At 31.1% G+C, this 14,822-nt stretch overlaps 1 protein-coding gene across 3 annotated transcripts in view; it reads left to right on the top strand.

Moving 5' to 3' along the window:
- Window positions 1-14,612, top strand: part of Fas2 (neural cell adhesion molecule fasciclin 2) — a 528,885-nt gene extending 514,273 nt beyond the window's left edge. Inside the window, exons 11-13 of one of the 3 annotated variants that reach the window (XM_076401112.1) lie at window positions 2,997-3,192; window positions 6,313-6,384; window positions 13,555-13,807. In XM_076401112.1, the coding sequence (XP_076257227.1) occupies window positions 2,997-3,192; window positions 6,313-6,384; window positions 13,555-13,666 (380 nt within the window). In that variant the 3' untranslated portion in view covers window positions 13,667-13,807. Of the gene's footprint in view, window positions 1-2,996; window positions 3,193-6,276; window positions 6,385-13,554 lie in introns of all 3 variants that reach the window. The other 2 variants (XM_076401111.1, XM_076401113.1) reach the window with 2 other exon arrangements.
- Window positions 14,613-14,822: the final 210 nt, after the last annotated feature.

Genomic DNA, 14,822 nt, shown 5'->3' with positions numbered 1-14,822 from the left:
AAATTAATATTTGTGATAATAAATGACATTAAATGTTTAAAAATGAATTGGGCACATAAATAATACAAAATTTGAGCGACGACGTAGTAACAAAATCGTCCTTGAAAAAAAATTAGAACTCCACTAACGACGAGAGTCCATTCACGCGATGTTTACTGTAATCAGGAATATTAATGCAGGCTAGTTAGATACGGTCAAGCAGCGTAACTATTACGAAATCTACGAGGGCTAATTGATGATTGATGAATTGTTCTAAAATATAATTTTCAAAAAAATACATTTTTTTTTGATGAAGTTGTTAATTACTAAAATTATCTTGATTACGTTCAACAAGACGATCTATATATTGACTATGTTATGAGCAAAGAAGTTCAGCAAAAAATGCGTTCTATTAGTTTTCTTAATGGTTTCGGTTTCCCAGACTGTCGAAATAATATTAAAAAAAAAGCCTTTGGCGGTGATGTTCTAGCCAGAGCATATGTTTGTGATTGAATGATGATGACTAGTCAACTGTCCTTCAACATACGCTGATGAGTATAGAAAATATCTAATAACACTCGAGGGCCGTATTAAAAATAAGTTCTAATCCAAACACCATTAGCACTGTCATATCTAAGTGATCATGGAAGCCCATCATTATTGAAGCTAACACATATGCTTCCGTATACGATCTAGAAACTAAAAGAGGACCAAGAGTATATTGAACTTGCTGTTGTGACACCAAATTGAAGAACCCACGCCAAAATATATCGAAATCAAATAATGTTGAAAGTCTTCTTCAATTATTATGTTATTTATTGTGGAATTCTTCAATATGTTTTTACATACAACATTAAAAGTTCATGCTTTTATTTGATTAAAGCTGTTTTAACTGAATCGAAGAAGGCCTTTCTAAAAAGCGACTTCAACAACTAGAGAAAACGTTGGCTTAAGTGCACTGTGTTCTAAGGGAATAATTAGGAAGACAACCTAACAGACTTGAAAAACTAAATAACACGTTTGTATATTAACTCAAATATTTTGTTTTTTAATCAAAACAGCTTTTTATAATAATTGATTCAATAATGCTTACATAATCATTTAAATCTGTAACAACAGTTTCCTGATAGAATATATAGATTTGCCTTTAAAATTTTCTACCACTATATAATATATATTCTCAATAATTAGAATGACATATAAGGATATACACAATAATAAAATTATAAATTTGTTTTCCCTTAAACTTATATTATATGTATTATGTACAGGTCGCATATTATTAAAGAAGCAATGACCGCGTTTGTTTTTCATTGTATTATGTAGACATCGTTGAAGCGTGTTGAGGCATACTTGACCTTGATTTTAGCGGATGTATTATCCGGAGCTTTCTCGCTGAAGCACTTAGGGTGCTTCAGAATTTTTCTTTTATTCATTTCGCCATCTCCGTCTATCTCGTTCACTTATCTGGATACCTTTGTGATAATTTGACACGACAAATGCCTGGAAAATCGATAGAATGAACTGTGGCAAGGCACTCTGACCTGTCTTAATCTTTCAGTTTTTGGCCATTAACCTTTTACGCTTTATGTTGGAGAATATAAGGTTGTTTGGTTTTATTTCTTTTAATAGTTAATTTATTGATTGTTGTTTTGATACAAAATGAGAATCGTTTTTTAAAATATACAGCGAATTTATATCATACAAAAAGACGACATTGAACTTCATCTTTAAAATATTGTTTATTGTTTTCTATAACTCATCTTTAGCCAATGTTTTGTAATATGCTGCATTGACTGAAATACTTGCCGGATTGGATCAAGTTTTTCTCTCAGGTTTTTACTGCTAACTATAGTATTCCGTAGACATATCCCACTGGATATATAAGATAATCTTCTTTAAGTAAATTTCCTGTTTTGATGACAATGTACTGGGAATTCTGGGATCTTCCAACAATTATTTATGTTTAGGATTTGCGTTAAAGATATACCGCCCGTCATATTTTTCAACCAAAGGTGTTAGTGGGAAATCAATGAAACGTAAATGTTCATAAATTGTGTTCAATGAACTTATGTGGCATAGGTTTTTAAAGTTTTAAAATGCTTCCCATATGGTACTGCTGAGAAGTTATTTTGAATAATTCCTAACTAAACTGTAAGCTTTTCTTGCATTAGCACGAAATCGAGCTGCTCAATTAAACATATCTAGAAAATTTCGATCTAATCTTGGATCACATAGACTTAATGTTCGGAAACCATTAAGGAGGATGATAATATTACTATTTTTATTAAAATTTAAAGCCCGAAGCATATCTTGTAATATCACATGCCCAATATTTAAACTAACCTTGTTAAGATTACATTCAATTTTTGAATGTTTTATCAAACAAAAACAATTAGTATAATCCTGTTTTATTAATTTTCTTCATATTAACATAGCATTTAAAAACTAATGAAAATAATCGGTAATTTTAATGACTACAATATAAAATTAAATATCAAATTATTTACTTTACACTTATTAAATACAGTATTGTTTAATTTTTTGTATCTAACGAAATCACATCTTGTTATTATTAGTTTAAATATAAGCATCCATAAATTTTCGCCAATATTTTTGTCGTACCGCGGCATCAATTATGTTTAATTATCATTAGGTCCCGGTACTCAGCGTGCAGTGACTCACACACCTGTTTCATACCGGTTTATTTTTACCAGTTGCCCACTAACGACTTAAAACACAACGTTGTACAAAATAAATATAAAACGCTCTTGATGCAGTAATGATTGTTGTCTGGTTTTTTGTAGTATTTCCTGAACTGATCTCAATGAGGTAACGGAATATTAATATCACATGGATTCAGGTAATATCATCACTGCAGACTTCGATATAACATTAGCACCACAATCGTCATATTTACATTAACATATTTCCATTAATATACTATTCTTTCTACTTGTTTGCTAACTGTTAATATGTTAAAATTGGGAATGGTGTTACATGAAAATGTTTTACAGGTGTTGGACCTGTTATACCTGCCGGAACTCCAATGATGAGCAGTACCATGATAATTGGCATCGTGGTGGGTGCCATTTTGCTTATATTGATCGTGGTCGATATGACTTGTTTCTTGGTGAACCGAACCGGGTTGATCGCTCTCTGTTGCGATCGTTCCAAGAAGAAAGCAGATGATGAGGAATCGAAATTGGGAAGGTAAGGCCATACTTGTATATTTATAGTAGTTTGACCAGAATCACTTTATAACCATTCAATTAATTTAAGTCTAACTTAATATTAATAAAAAATCACATTAAACTTATTTAATTTTCATTTATTCATTTAATTTGATAAATTAATTTTAGTTTAGAGATTTAGTTTACATCGCTTGTTATTGTTTTTTTTTCTTTACATATATATATATATATATATATATATATATATATGTGCACCGAAAAAATAGACCAATAAATATTTACTAATATCTACATTTCCAATGAAAATGGTTGACAAGCCTAGTAGTTTGAAGAATTAAAACAAAGCTATTTTTTAATTTGTTATTTCTGAAAAATATATAACCATTTGCTTAATGTTTACCATTATATCAGTCCATTATGGCCATTGAATGTTATTTGTTCCAATTAGAATAGTTTAGTCTGTTTTTTTTCTGTGAAATGACGAGCCAATTTGGTTTAACATAGTTTTTTTTAATTCTTAATCTAATTGTTAGTTTTATTTACTGTGACTTGCCCTAAGAATCACAGTTACATATATCTTCATATTATATTGTTTGAAATCATAACAATTTTATTCTAAATATTCTAATGAACTATCGATTTGTCGACGATAATAGGATATCGAAGAGATCAATGTCTGGTGAATATTGCGCCTGGGCTAGGACACACCATTGAAACACCTACAAAGATTTAATGAATTTTGCAACCTGTAGCCGCGCGTAGTCACATCGATAGATCATTTTGTCATGTTTTTATGGTATATTGGTATTATTCTATGGTATAATGCTTCGCTCAGTTTTATCGATTGTTGTTTGTTGTCCCAGTCATAGATTTGACAGACTGAATTTGTAGCAAATCTTACCAGAAAAATGTTATTGACTTCTTATCATAAGTATTCGGCATTTTTCTTCTAATCTGCATGATACCATGTCCTTAGTAATTTAACATAATTTGTTGAGTTTCCGTAAGCCCTTCTTGATATTTCTATCCAATATCTTCTCCAACTTCAACTTTAATTTTTGTGTTCCGGTGTAAAAATCCCATATAATTTATTAGTACTCATGTATATTTATTGAAACATGTTTCCCCGTAATCGATGTTCATAATCTGCACTTTTTTAAAATTAAACAATGTAACAGCGTTTCCATCAACTTGTGTAAGGGAAACGTAAGCGAATATTCTATTATGGTTTACATGATTTAACAATCACTACTCATCGCACATATCACTCACATCGCGTGTTGGTGAAGGAGTTGGCATAGGAACAGAAATATTAGTTAATTTTAATATTTTACATATAGAAGCATGAATAGGTTATAGATTAAGGATAAGCTATCCATCGATCGCTAATCCATCATTGATGCGATGGCCTAGGGATTCTCCAAGATGTATCATTGCAAAAATAAATATTGTTATGGAATCTTTTCTAAGGCCTTCAAAAATTATTTATGTATATTCATGTTATTCACATCTTCCATCGAAATATATTTCTGGAATATTGGCAATACTAGTGATGACATAAATTATAGGAACATGATATAATCACTCCACTTACAGCGATATGATTAGATTAGTTAAGGTCGAACTCATTCTGAAATTATTTCCACGTTGGTTACTTTCCAGTTATTAGGCTTTACAAATTACCAGAGATTAATAACCCCATAGGGTGTTAATCGAAAGTAATCGTTGTCCGAGGTCATCAATTATGAATAAAAACATTTTTGGCATTGGATTGATATTTACTATAATATAATTCAAAAATATTTAAAATTAGAATGTAACTAGGAAAAGATGCACAATTAAATAAATCGAAATATATTAGGGAACTTTTATTAATTTATAAAATAATATGATGGATTTTCGTTATTTATTTGTTCCGGTTATTGTTGACATAACGATAATATTTAATTAAAAAGAGTTTTCTCGTATTTCGTACTTAATTATCTAAATATTTTTGTTGTTATTAAAATTATATCCGTTATTATTGATAGGATGGACAAAGTTTACAAGTTTTATTACGTAATAACACATTTTATGTTCCTGAAATTCAAGAAGATATTGAAAACGTATAGTTATAAGGTGATTTATCGTATTTTATAGCATAATAATACTAATCAATTTTGTTAGAAACAATTATTATTGGTATATAAGCGATTATAAACATAGTAACACAAGATAACACAAAGATAAGGTAATGTGACAAATAAATCATTTTATTGAAGGAAGGTCGAATTTTCTTATAAATTAACTGTTTTATATTATTTATAGGTGTCGATTGTGTGTTTTTGTTTATTGGTAACATGAAAACTAGATATATTTAGAGAATACTAGTTGGACGCGGAGAATTATGAATTATCTACAGAGGTTTAGACTATTATTTTTAACCTTCTCCATCCATATCCTACTTTAGGGCTTCGTTTATCATGTTAGTTTATTCCTCGTTCTTTCCTTTACTATTATAATAAAATATACCCGATTCTAGTTTAATGTAATACCTACTCTTATATCTGCGGGACTAAACCTCCTATTCTTTTCAAATACAAACTATGATCGGTTTTAGTCGGATAATTTAATTTATTTACTTTTACAGTTTATCTATTTACCATTTATCATAGTGTATATGTGTCTTAGTGCACCTTTTTATCTTCTTTCGCATCAGTTTTTTCACTGTGTTGATTTCATATTTATTTCCTCAGTTCTATGTCGAATCTAAGTGCTACAACCTTCATTCTCTTCCTAAGATCTCCCGTAATTACCGTCGTAATATAGTGCTTTCTTAATACTTTTCTTCAAAAGTTTTAGTATTATCTAAGTGTCAGTCCTTTTCAGATAATTTTCTTTGCCTTCACAAGGTAAAAAACGACAAACAGTCAAAATATGTCTTAATTTTCCAACCACTGTTATAGCAACTAATTTTGAACATATTCTCTGAACAGCAAATATGAATTATAACTGATTATACGTTGTTCGACCTTTCTTTATAAATTCAATAACTACTCACCAAACAATCTTCTAACACCGTAAACTACAATCAACTACAAATCGTCACCGTTGGAAATTTTAGTTTATACAGTTGGCGTTTTCCGCTGCCTTATTGCAGTTACAAAGCGGCGCCAGCACATCCCAACAGCCTCAACTTGCCTCAGCCTATCAAACTCACCGGAACGCCCACGTAAGATGAAGACTGACGGAGCAGACCGTCGTGCATGCGGTGTGCACCTCAACGTCTCGTCCTTGTGGAATGCTTTTTATTTATTACATTATACAATTATGTTTCAATGCATGATAGTTAGATATGCAACCTTTATGGCTTTTGCATTTAAGTTGTATAGAGTCGACTTATCTACATACGGTGAGGTATGATAATGCTGTCTTTCCCGAAGTGTATATACAAATTTGCTTCTAGTTTGCACAACTTTAGGTAACGATTTTGGTTTCGACATAAACATTTTTCTTATATGTAATAATTTGAAGATATATTATTATCATTTCCATTATTAATTGCTCCTAATACAGTATTATTAGCTTTGGTTATTACGTACATCCTTAAGCTTCTCTGCTTTTGAATGTGCAATGGGTTATTTAACCGGCAGATTTATAAATTTTATTTGTTCTTTGTAATATATTTTCTATTGTTTCTTTTTGCAACAGCAACTATATTTGAAGCTAAATTCGAGCAAATATTTACAGATTTTTTGAGCCTGTTATGATTTAGAATTTATTTTAGTCGAATATATATTCTATCAATTTTATATATACTATACTTGGACAATTTTTGGAAATATGCATATATTTGTGTATTGAAATCTATATATTATACTTAATTTTTTTATTAATTTATTTATTAAAACTAGTATACAAGTAATATAGTAAAACAACTAACAATTAACTTTAATCTGACTTAACCTACTAACAAGCAACTGTAACTAAGGTACTTTCACTGAATCACTTAATGTTCAAACATTTGCAAGTTAAGGTTTCCATTTGAGACGTCTAATGACATTATGCATATTTAAAAATCTGGACGCTGCCGCGGTGATGTGGTCCTGTAGTCTTCTTTGATGGGAATAGCATCTTATTTTGTAACCTCTGAATTACTTGGACATTGGAGTCACTGTCGCAGCCTCACAGCTGAATTCCGCAGCTCCACACTGGTGTCAGTATCTGCTTATATAAAATAAGCTTGTTGTAAGTTGATAGCTCAAAGTTTCAGTTGTTCCAAAACCAACCAATACAATTTCCTGAATTTGATGTTGGGTTCATGTGTGTAGATTTTGCTTCATTTAATTTGATTCGCAATTTTTTAGTCCAGAGAGCTACTTTATCAAGAGAAGATTGGAGTTTCCGGGTTGAGCTCTCTACATTCTCTGATACTGTTAATATTGCCGTATCGTCAGCACAGGTAGAGGTTGTGCTACAATGTTGTAGAAATATCACCGATATAAAGGAGATAAAGTTTTAGCCCCAGCTTACTTCCTTGAGGCGCGCCAGCTCTTATCGATTTGAGATCAGAATATGTTCCTTCATGTTTAACACGGAAGTATCGATTAATCAAATAAGATTTCAGTAGCAGGTGGAAATGCTTACGGAGAGTCATCAAAGTCACTCTCTATTTTATATTGAAAACCTTCATGCCATACTCAATCAAATGCCTATGCAACATCGAGAAAGACAGCAGAGCACACATCCTTGTTTTCTAGATATTTTTCAATTACATCAATAATTTGATGTACTTGGTCAATTATTGAGTGGACATTCCAGAAATCTAATAAGGTGGTATCAGTTTTCTTTGCTCGAAAATAAGTTTGAAGCGTCTTACAAAATATTTATAGCCTGGTGGTTTTTTCAAATTATAGCGGTGCTTGATTTCTAAGAGTAACCATAGCGATCCTCTCATAACCGTTATTGACATGAGGCATGATTGAACATTATCCCCTTGGTTTGAATGGAATATTTTCCAGATATTCTGCAAATATATTTTTCGATTTTAATTGGCCACTCAAGTCTCCTACATGAGAAGCATTTGATACACGAAGCAAAGTCAACTTATTTTCAAACAAACTGTTTTATATATATATATATATATATATATATATATATATATATATATATATATATATATATATATATATATATATATATATATATATGTATATATGTAGTTCAAAGTAGTTGTATCTTAGGCTTTTCACAACAGTAAATTAATAAAAATGAATGAGGAATGAATGAGATATTTCTATCCAGTACCAGCTATCAACATGCTACAGATTATTGAAATATGAAGTTGTTGTACAAAGGTACTCTCAAAAAGGAAATTTTGTGGCATAACAAAATATGGTCAGTCAAATATTGGCTTTCGAATTATAACATATTGTAATAAATACTACATGATCCCACTTAGCATCATTTCTTATGACGAAATTCGAAAGTAACAGGTCAATTGAAAAGTCCCCAGCCTACCATAGTAAAACACATTTTTTGGCAAATTTTTTTTTATTCAATATAATTCCCTTCAAGGGTGATACACTGATTACAGTGACCCTCCAACTTTTCAATACCATTTCAAAATAGGCCCGAGTTTCGGCGATCACCTCTTTATTCGACGAAAATTTATTCCCAGCGAGCATTCTTTTGAGATCTGAGAACAGGAAATAGTCGCTCGTGGGCCAGATCTGGAGAATAAGGTGGATGAGGAAGCAATTCGAAGTTCAGTTCATGGATTTTTGCCATCATTTTCACTGACATGTGACACGGTGCATTGTCTTAATGAAGCAGCACTTTCTTTTTCTTCAGATGCGGCCGTTTTTCGGTGATTTCGTCCTTCAAACGGTCCAATAACGCTATGTAATAATCGCTGTTGATGGTCCTTCTTTTTTCAAGGTAGTCAATGAAAATTATTCCATGTACATCCCAAAATACAGCCGCCATAACCTCGCCAGCCGACTGCTGCGTTTTCCCACGCTTTGGAGCGGGTTCATCGTGTGCAGTCCACTCGGATGATTGGACTTCGAAGTGAAATGGTAGAACCATGTTTCATCCGTTGTCACATATCGACGCAAAAACTCAAGTTGATTACGCTTAATCATCTTCAAACACTGCTCCGAATCATCAACTCGTCATTGTTTTTGGTCAAAAGTGAGCTCGCGCGGCACCCACTTTGCATATTGCTCATACCCAAATATTCGTGAATGATATGATGTACACGTTCAGTTGCTATCCTTAGAGTGTCTGATATTTCATTCATTTTCAATTTACGGTCATCCAAAATCATTTTGTGGATTTTTTAAATGTTTTAATGTGTGCAATATTTTATCAACACGCGAAATTCCTTTTAATCCATTTTTTCAACATAACAAAAGTTGCTTCACTCAAAATGCTATAATTCACAAACTAATGATCCGACAGTTGTCAAATTTATATACGCATCTTTTGAGGGTTAGGGCTCACTAAAAAACATATGGTTTTAATTCTAGTAGCTCCATCTATGTGTCGGGCGGGGGACTTTTCAATTGACCTGTTAAGTGTTTTTGCATAATCTTATAGGACTGGCCATTCACCCAATGAAGATTTCAAATACTATCAGAAATATAAGCAAAATTAATATCCAGTGATCGATTAAATTTAGAAAAAAACACAAAATATATACAATTCGATATAATAAAACCTTGAATTTACTACAAGATCACTCAAGATATATTTAGAAATCAAGTGCAAGTTAGTTGCGAGGCTCAGGATTATATATTATTACCTCAACTGAACGCACGGTTAGCTTAAAATTTAAATCAAAACTGTCTTCAACCAAGGATCAATTAGTGCTTTTTAACTGAAAACTAACTGTTAAAAATCGATGTTTTTTTGACAATATTTACAGTTAGGATCTGTGTATTACAGAAAGCTCGAAATTATATTTTATTATATTATTATTTGATTGGAAGAAATCAGCTGCCGAAGCCTATCAAACACATATAGAAAATAGTGGTGATTCGGTTCCATATCAAATCAGTTCCGTCAATAGATCAAGATCAAAAGTTGTAATTTAGGGACCAATGACAATGAACGGAGAAAGAACTGAAGGACCAATAAAGTTAAAAGACGAAAACACAAACTGTCAAAGAATACATAGCTTAATGGTTAATAAAATCAGCCGTCTCCAAGTGTTACATGCGAGACATCGAGACTTCATTATTCATCCATTTATTTTAAACAAGCATTAGTCCCAGTGAGATTCGATACTAATGCTTTATTTTCGACAAGCTAACTCTTAGCTCACACAGCCACTTGCTTGGATATTTTCGAACCAGACAAAAAGAAGATATTTTGGTGACTTATTGTGATTGATGGTGAATAGTAGATGTGTGCGATAATCCCAAGCGCAAGAAGTTATTAGGTGAACCATCCACATCGTCATCGAAGCGGAATATTCATGATCATAAAGTGTTGCTCTGTATATGGTGGAATTAGCAAGGTATGGTGTATTAGGAGCTACTAAAATTGAATGAAACTTCAAAAATACCAGCAATTGCAGCAGACACAAGTAATGATTCTGCATGTCAACGCTCGGTCACATGTTACAAGAATTGTAACTAACTGTAATTGTATATGATGTTGCATCCCGAAAGGAAAGTTCTGCCGCACCCTATATAATGGTCAGACATAGTGCCTTCTGGTTGTACTGAAAAAATGCGAAAGTGAATCGATGATTGGATCGCTGCCAAACCAACATCATTCTTCCGACTCAGTATCATCACTTTGTCAGAAAGATGAGAAGAGATTGCCGAATAGCGTTTGTATACATACAATTTTTGCATTGCTATATTTTTGCGGAGTTTTGTTCTTTTATAACATTGTAGGGAGTAATATTGTTGATTATATTATTAGTTGCTAATTATCTTTTATATGTACGCATATTTTATTAATGTATGTAAACCATTATATGTATTTTGAAACGTATTTTGTAACGTACGTATATTTTTGAAAATTTTTTATTAAGTTGTACATCGAATATATTCCTCCAAAAGCAAAACTAAATTGAACCTTTGTAATAACTTAAAATATTGGGTGTTCTCAAACTTCCACAATGAAATATAAATACATCAATAAAACATATTAGCAATACAGATCGGAACATTATTTTTGGAAGCAAATTAAAACAAACATAACCAAAAAAGTAATGTAAAGATTTTCAAACTGCGTTGTTTACGTTAATTAAAAAGTTTGGAACTTGTTAATTTTTCTCAATCAACTTTAACGTTTTTCGAATTCACCCTTCGACGGGCTAATAAAAAGGTCCGTTTGTTTTTTACAATTCAAACAAATATTTTATCGGCATAAAAATAAAACTAAGGGAGAGTACGGACTCAACGTTTGTTAAAAAAGTATTTTTTTTGTTAAATCAGGTTCGTTTAATTAACATGTAAACAGTTGAAGATACTTTTCAGAAAATATATATTATAATTTTTTAGTTAAGTTATGCCATTCATATTAGGTGCATTTAGGGGTGTGTATTTTGAGCAGCGACATCTATTTGTGAAATGTCATGTGTCAACGTAAACAACTGTTTTCCATTTAGTGTTATTCAGTTATTCGGTGTATGTACAGACGCTAACCATGGAACGTTTAAAAAATTGTATCGACATTCATTACTTTGGTTGTTTTATTTGAAGACATTTTCTATCAAAGACCATTAAACACATTTAAAAAATGTTGTTGATGCTGCTCGGCCATATCCCAATTGTCGATATTAATCTCAACGATTTAAAAATCTTGATTTTGTTAATAATGCAAAAAAAACGACCGGCGAGTCAAAAAACAATGAATTGGTCGAAAAGCGAACTCAAAACATTCAAACAACTTTTATGCAGCTTTGGAGTGGATGAATAAACTGCTTTCAGAAGTTTATGTGCGATGGGAAAGATCTAAGATGAAGCGAAACAACTACCGGATTTAGTGATATTTTCATTTCGAACCGTTTCAATAACGCGGTTTCATTATTTGTCAGATAAGAAAAATAAGAGTTACCTTTAGAGTATTGTGACTCGCGGTGACAAGTGAATCTGCTACAATTACATGCGCAAAATTGTGGGTTAGTCTAAGAGAGAGACTACATCGAAGCCGAAGCGGTATATTTATGTTTATAAAATCAAGAGCAGTTGTACAAAATGACGTATCGTATCGTTACGTAATATCAGCAATAGCGAGTAACAGACGTAAAGTAGTCCTGTTGCATGGTAACACTAAACCGTACATTACAAAAGTTGCGAATCTGCTGAATGGGAAGTTCTGCCGTACCCATCAGACATAAAGCCTTCTAGCTACCACTTCTTCAGATCTATGAAGCCTGGCTTGACTGACTCACGGATTTGAAGTAAGAAGTGTGAAAATGAATCAATAATAGGATTCCTACCAAACCTCGTTCTTTCGACGCGGTATTGCCATGTTACCAGAGAAATGGGAAAAGGTTGTGGAATATGGAAGAAAATTGTAAAAAATTAATGTTATAGAAATCCTCTAGTAAAATATTTCGGTTAATATACTATTGTACCAATTTTTCACAATAAATACATTCTAAAGTGAAAAAGTAACCAGAACACATTCAAGCGCCTAATATAACAATATCAGTTATTATATTTTGGTTTTCTATAAAGTTGGGCGATGTTTCTATGAGAAAAACTATGCTATAAAAATATAATAATAGTGTTTCACAAAAAGCATTGAATTAATATAAACTCTAAAAATTAATTCCATGTTTTTATATTTTTATTTTAAGTTTTTGATATGCTTTTTTGTAGACTTTCGACTTTTATAGTATCTCTAGTAATAATTTATTTTCTCATAAAAAGTCCACGTAGACTTTCTACGCATAAATGCATGATTTTGATATAAATTAAATAAGCATGTGCTCGCTCCGTAGCATGCTTAAAACTTTTTCTATATTAACACATCAACTAAAAAGTCTAAGAAACTAAAAATAATTATCCATCACCGCAGTTCAGTGTATTACGTTACAGAAATGCAATGAGTCCAATGCTTATCCAACATTTTATGCTATTTCAAAAAAATAGCATATACAAAATTAATGGATGTATTGTTGTATTCGCCTTTAATCTATTTCATCATTTATTTCTTCTATGCATTGTTCCACCAAAGCGACATTATCGCAATGTTGGAAAGATTCCTTGTTTAGAAGTGTCATATTCAGACTTTTTTGTCGATGTAGTAATTTAAAACTAAATTGAGAATGATTCTGGATTATTTTATTGTTAAAGTTTTTCATTTAAAGATTATATTTATTTTTAATATTTTTTTATAAACAAATAATTTAAATATGTTTTTGATTTTCCAGAGAAGAAAAGGAGCCGCTGAAACCAGAAGAGAAACCAACAAGTGTGGAATATGACGGACGACAAGTATACACGAAAACTGGCGAGATAATTGGAAAAAACTCGGCTGTCTAGTGATGTGGATTATGAATCATCTATTCCAAATAAATTATTATCTTTTTGTGCCAAAAACTTGAAAAAACCCCAAAAATAGCGTTGCTTTTCTATTAAGAGAAAGGGAATATTGACTAAGTGTTGATTTTTTAAGTTAATCTTAGATTATTACATATTAAAACGTGTGAAATATTTAAGGGCTTCTTTAGGAGTATTCTACCAAAGTATTTTATTTGGATATAACTTATTGATAGGTTTCAATATTTTACAGAAACATAGTGATTTAAAAGAGAAACTTTTAGTGCAATAGCAACGTTTATTTAAATATAAATAGAGTCTCATTATATACTATTCTATTACAAGTACTTTCTAAATTGCCCTGTTATCAAAAAATGGTGTTTTATATGTTGACTTATAAGTATAGTTACAGATTATTTAAATGTATTTGCTTTTGTAATATTGAAAGTCTGATTTTCTTAAAACATACTTTATATGTTAAATATTCAATATATTTAGGGAACTTACAATTAATTTACTATTCATAATTATATTTGTACTTAAAAGATGAGAAAATGTGAGTATTCATACTGAATAACATTCCCAGCTAACTTGTCTCAATGTGTTAAGTAATAAGCTAGTGCCTACATAACTCATGATTGTCCTAACACCCTATTTTAATAGAATGAACTTTTACTCCAGAATAAAACGTGATTTTATAGTAATTTTTATACGAAAACTAAAATTACACAGGGTGTATGAATATATAAATGTAATTTAATCAATAGTTTTGAGTTTCTGACAAAACATTTCATGAATTTATCTAGGTAGACTTATTTGTATGTTTATAGCTATATATTGTACCAAAGCGTTAGTATTATAAATTAATTGATATTATTCTGTTAGGCTTAAATTGATTTACTTTAATGTAGCTTTTGATATTTTCTCGAAATAAAATTATTGCATATAATGTTTGTTTATTTTAGTAATTATACAATACAATATCTCAAATCAATAAAGAATATTTTCGGCGAGCATTGAATGAGTTTCAGTTAGTTTTTTATCATCGCTCTTCATTTCCTGGTTCTGAACTGCTAGTGCTCACAAACAGTGAAGCGAACATTTGTCAGAACAACAATTTAGTTAAAATTGCATGGATGCCATTTGACAGTAATAATAT

The sequence above is a fragment of the Rhynchophorus ferrugineus genome, unplaced genomic scaffold (assembly GCF_030347505.1).
Source record: "Rhynchophorus ferrugineus isolate W39M unplaced genomic scaffold, kcgeb_rfMv2 rfM3, whole genome shotgun sequence".
In the NCBI taxonomy this organism is placed as follows: Eukaryota; Metazoa; Arthropoda; class Insecta; order Coleoptera; family Curculionidae; genus Rhynchophorus; species Rhynchophorus ferrugineus.
The sequence above is the reverse complement of the archived record's forward strand: the minus strand, read 5'-3'. Positions and strand labels throughout refer to the sequence as shown.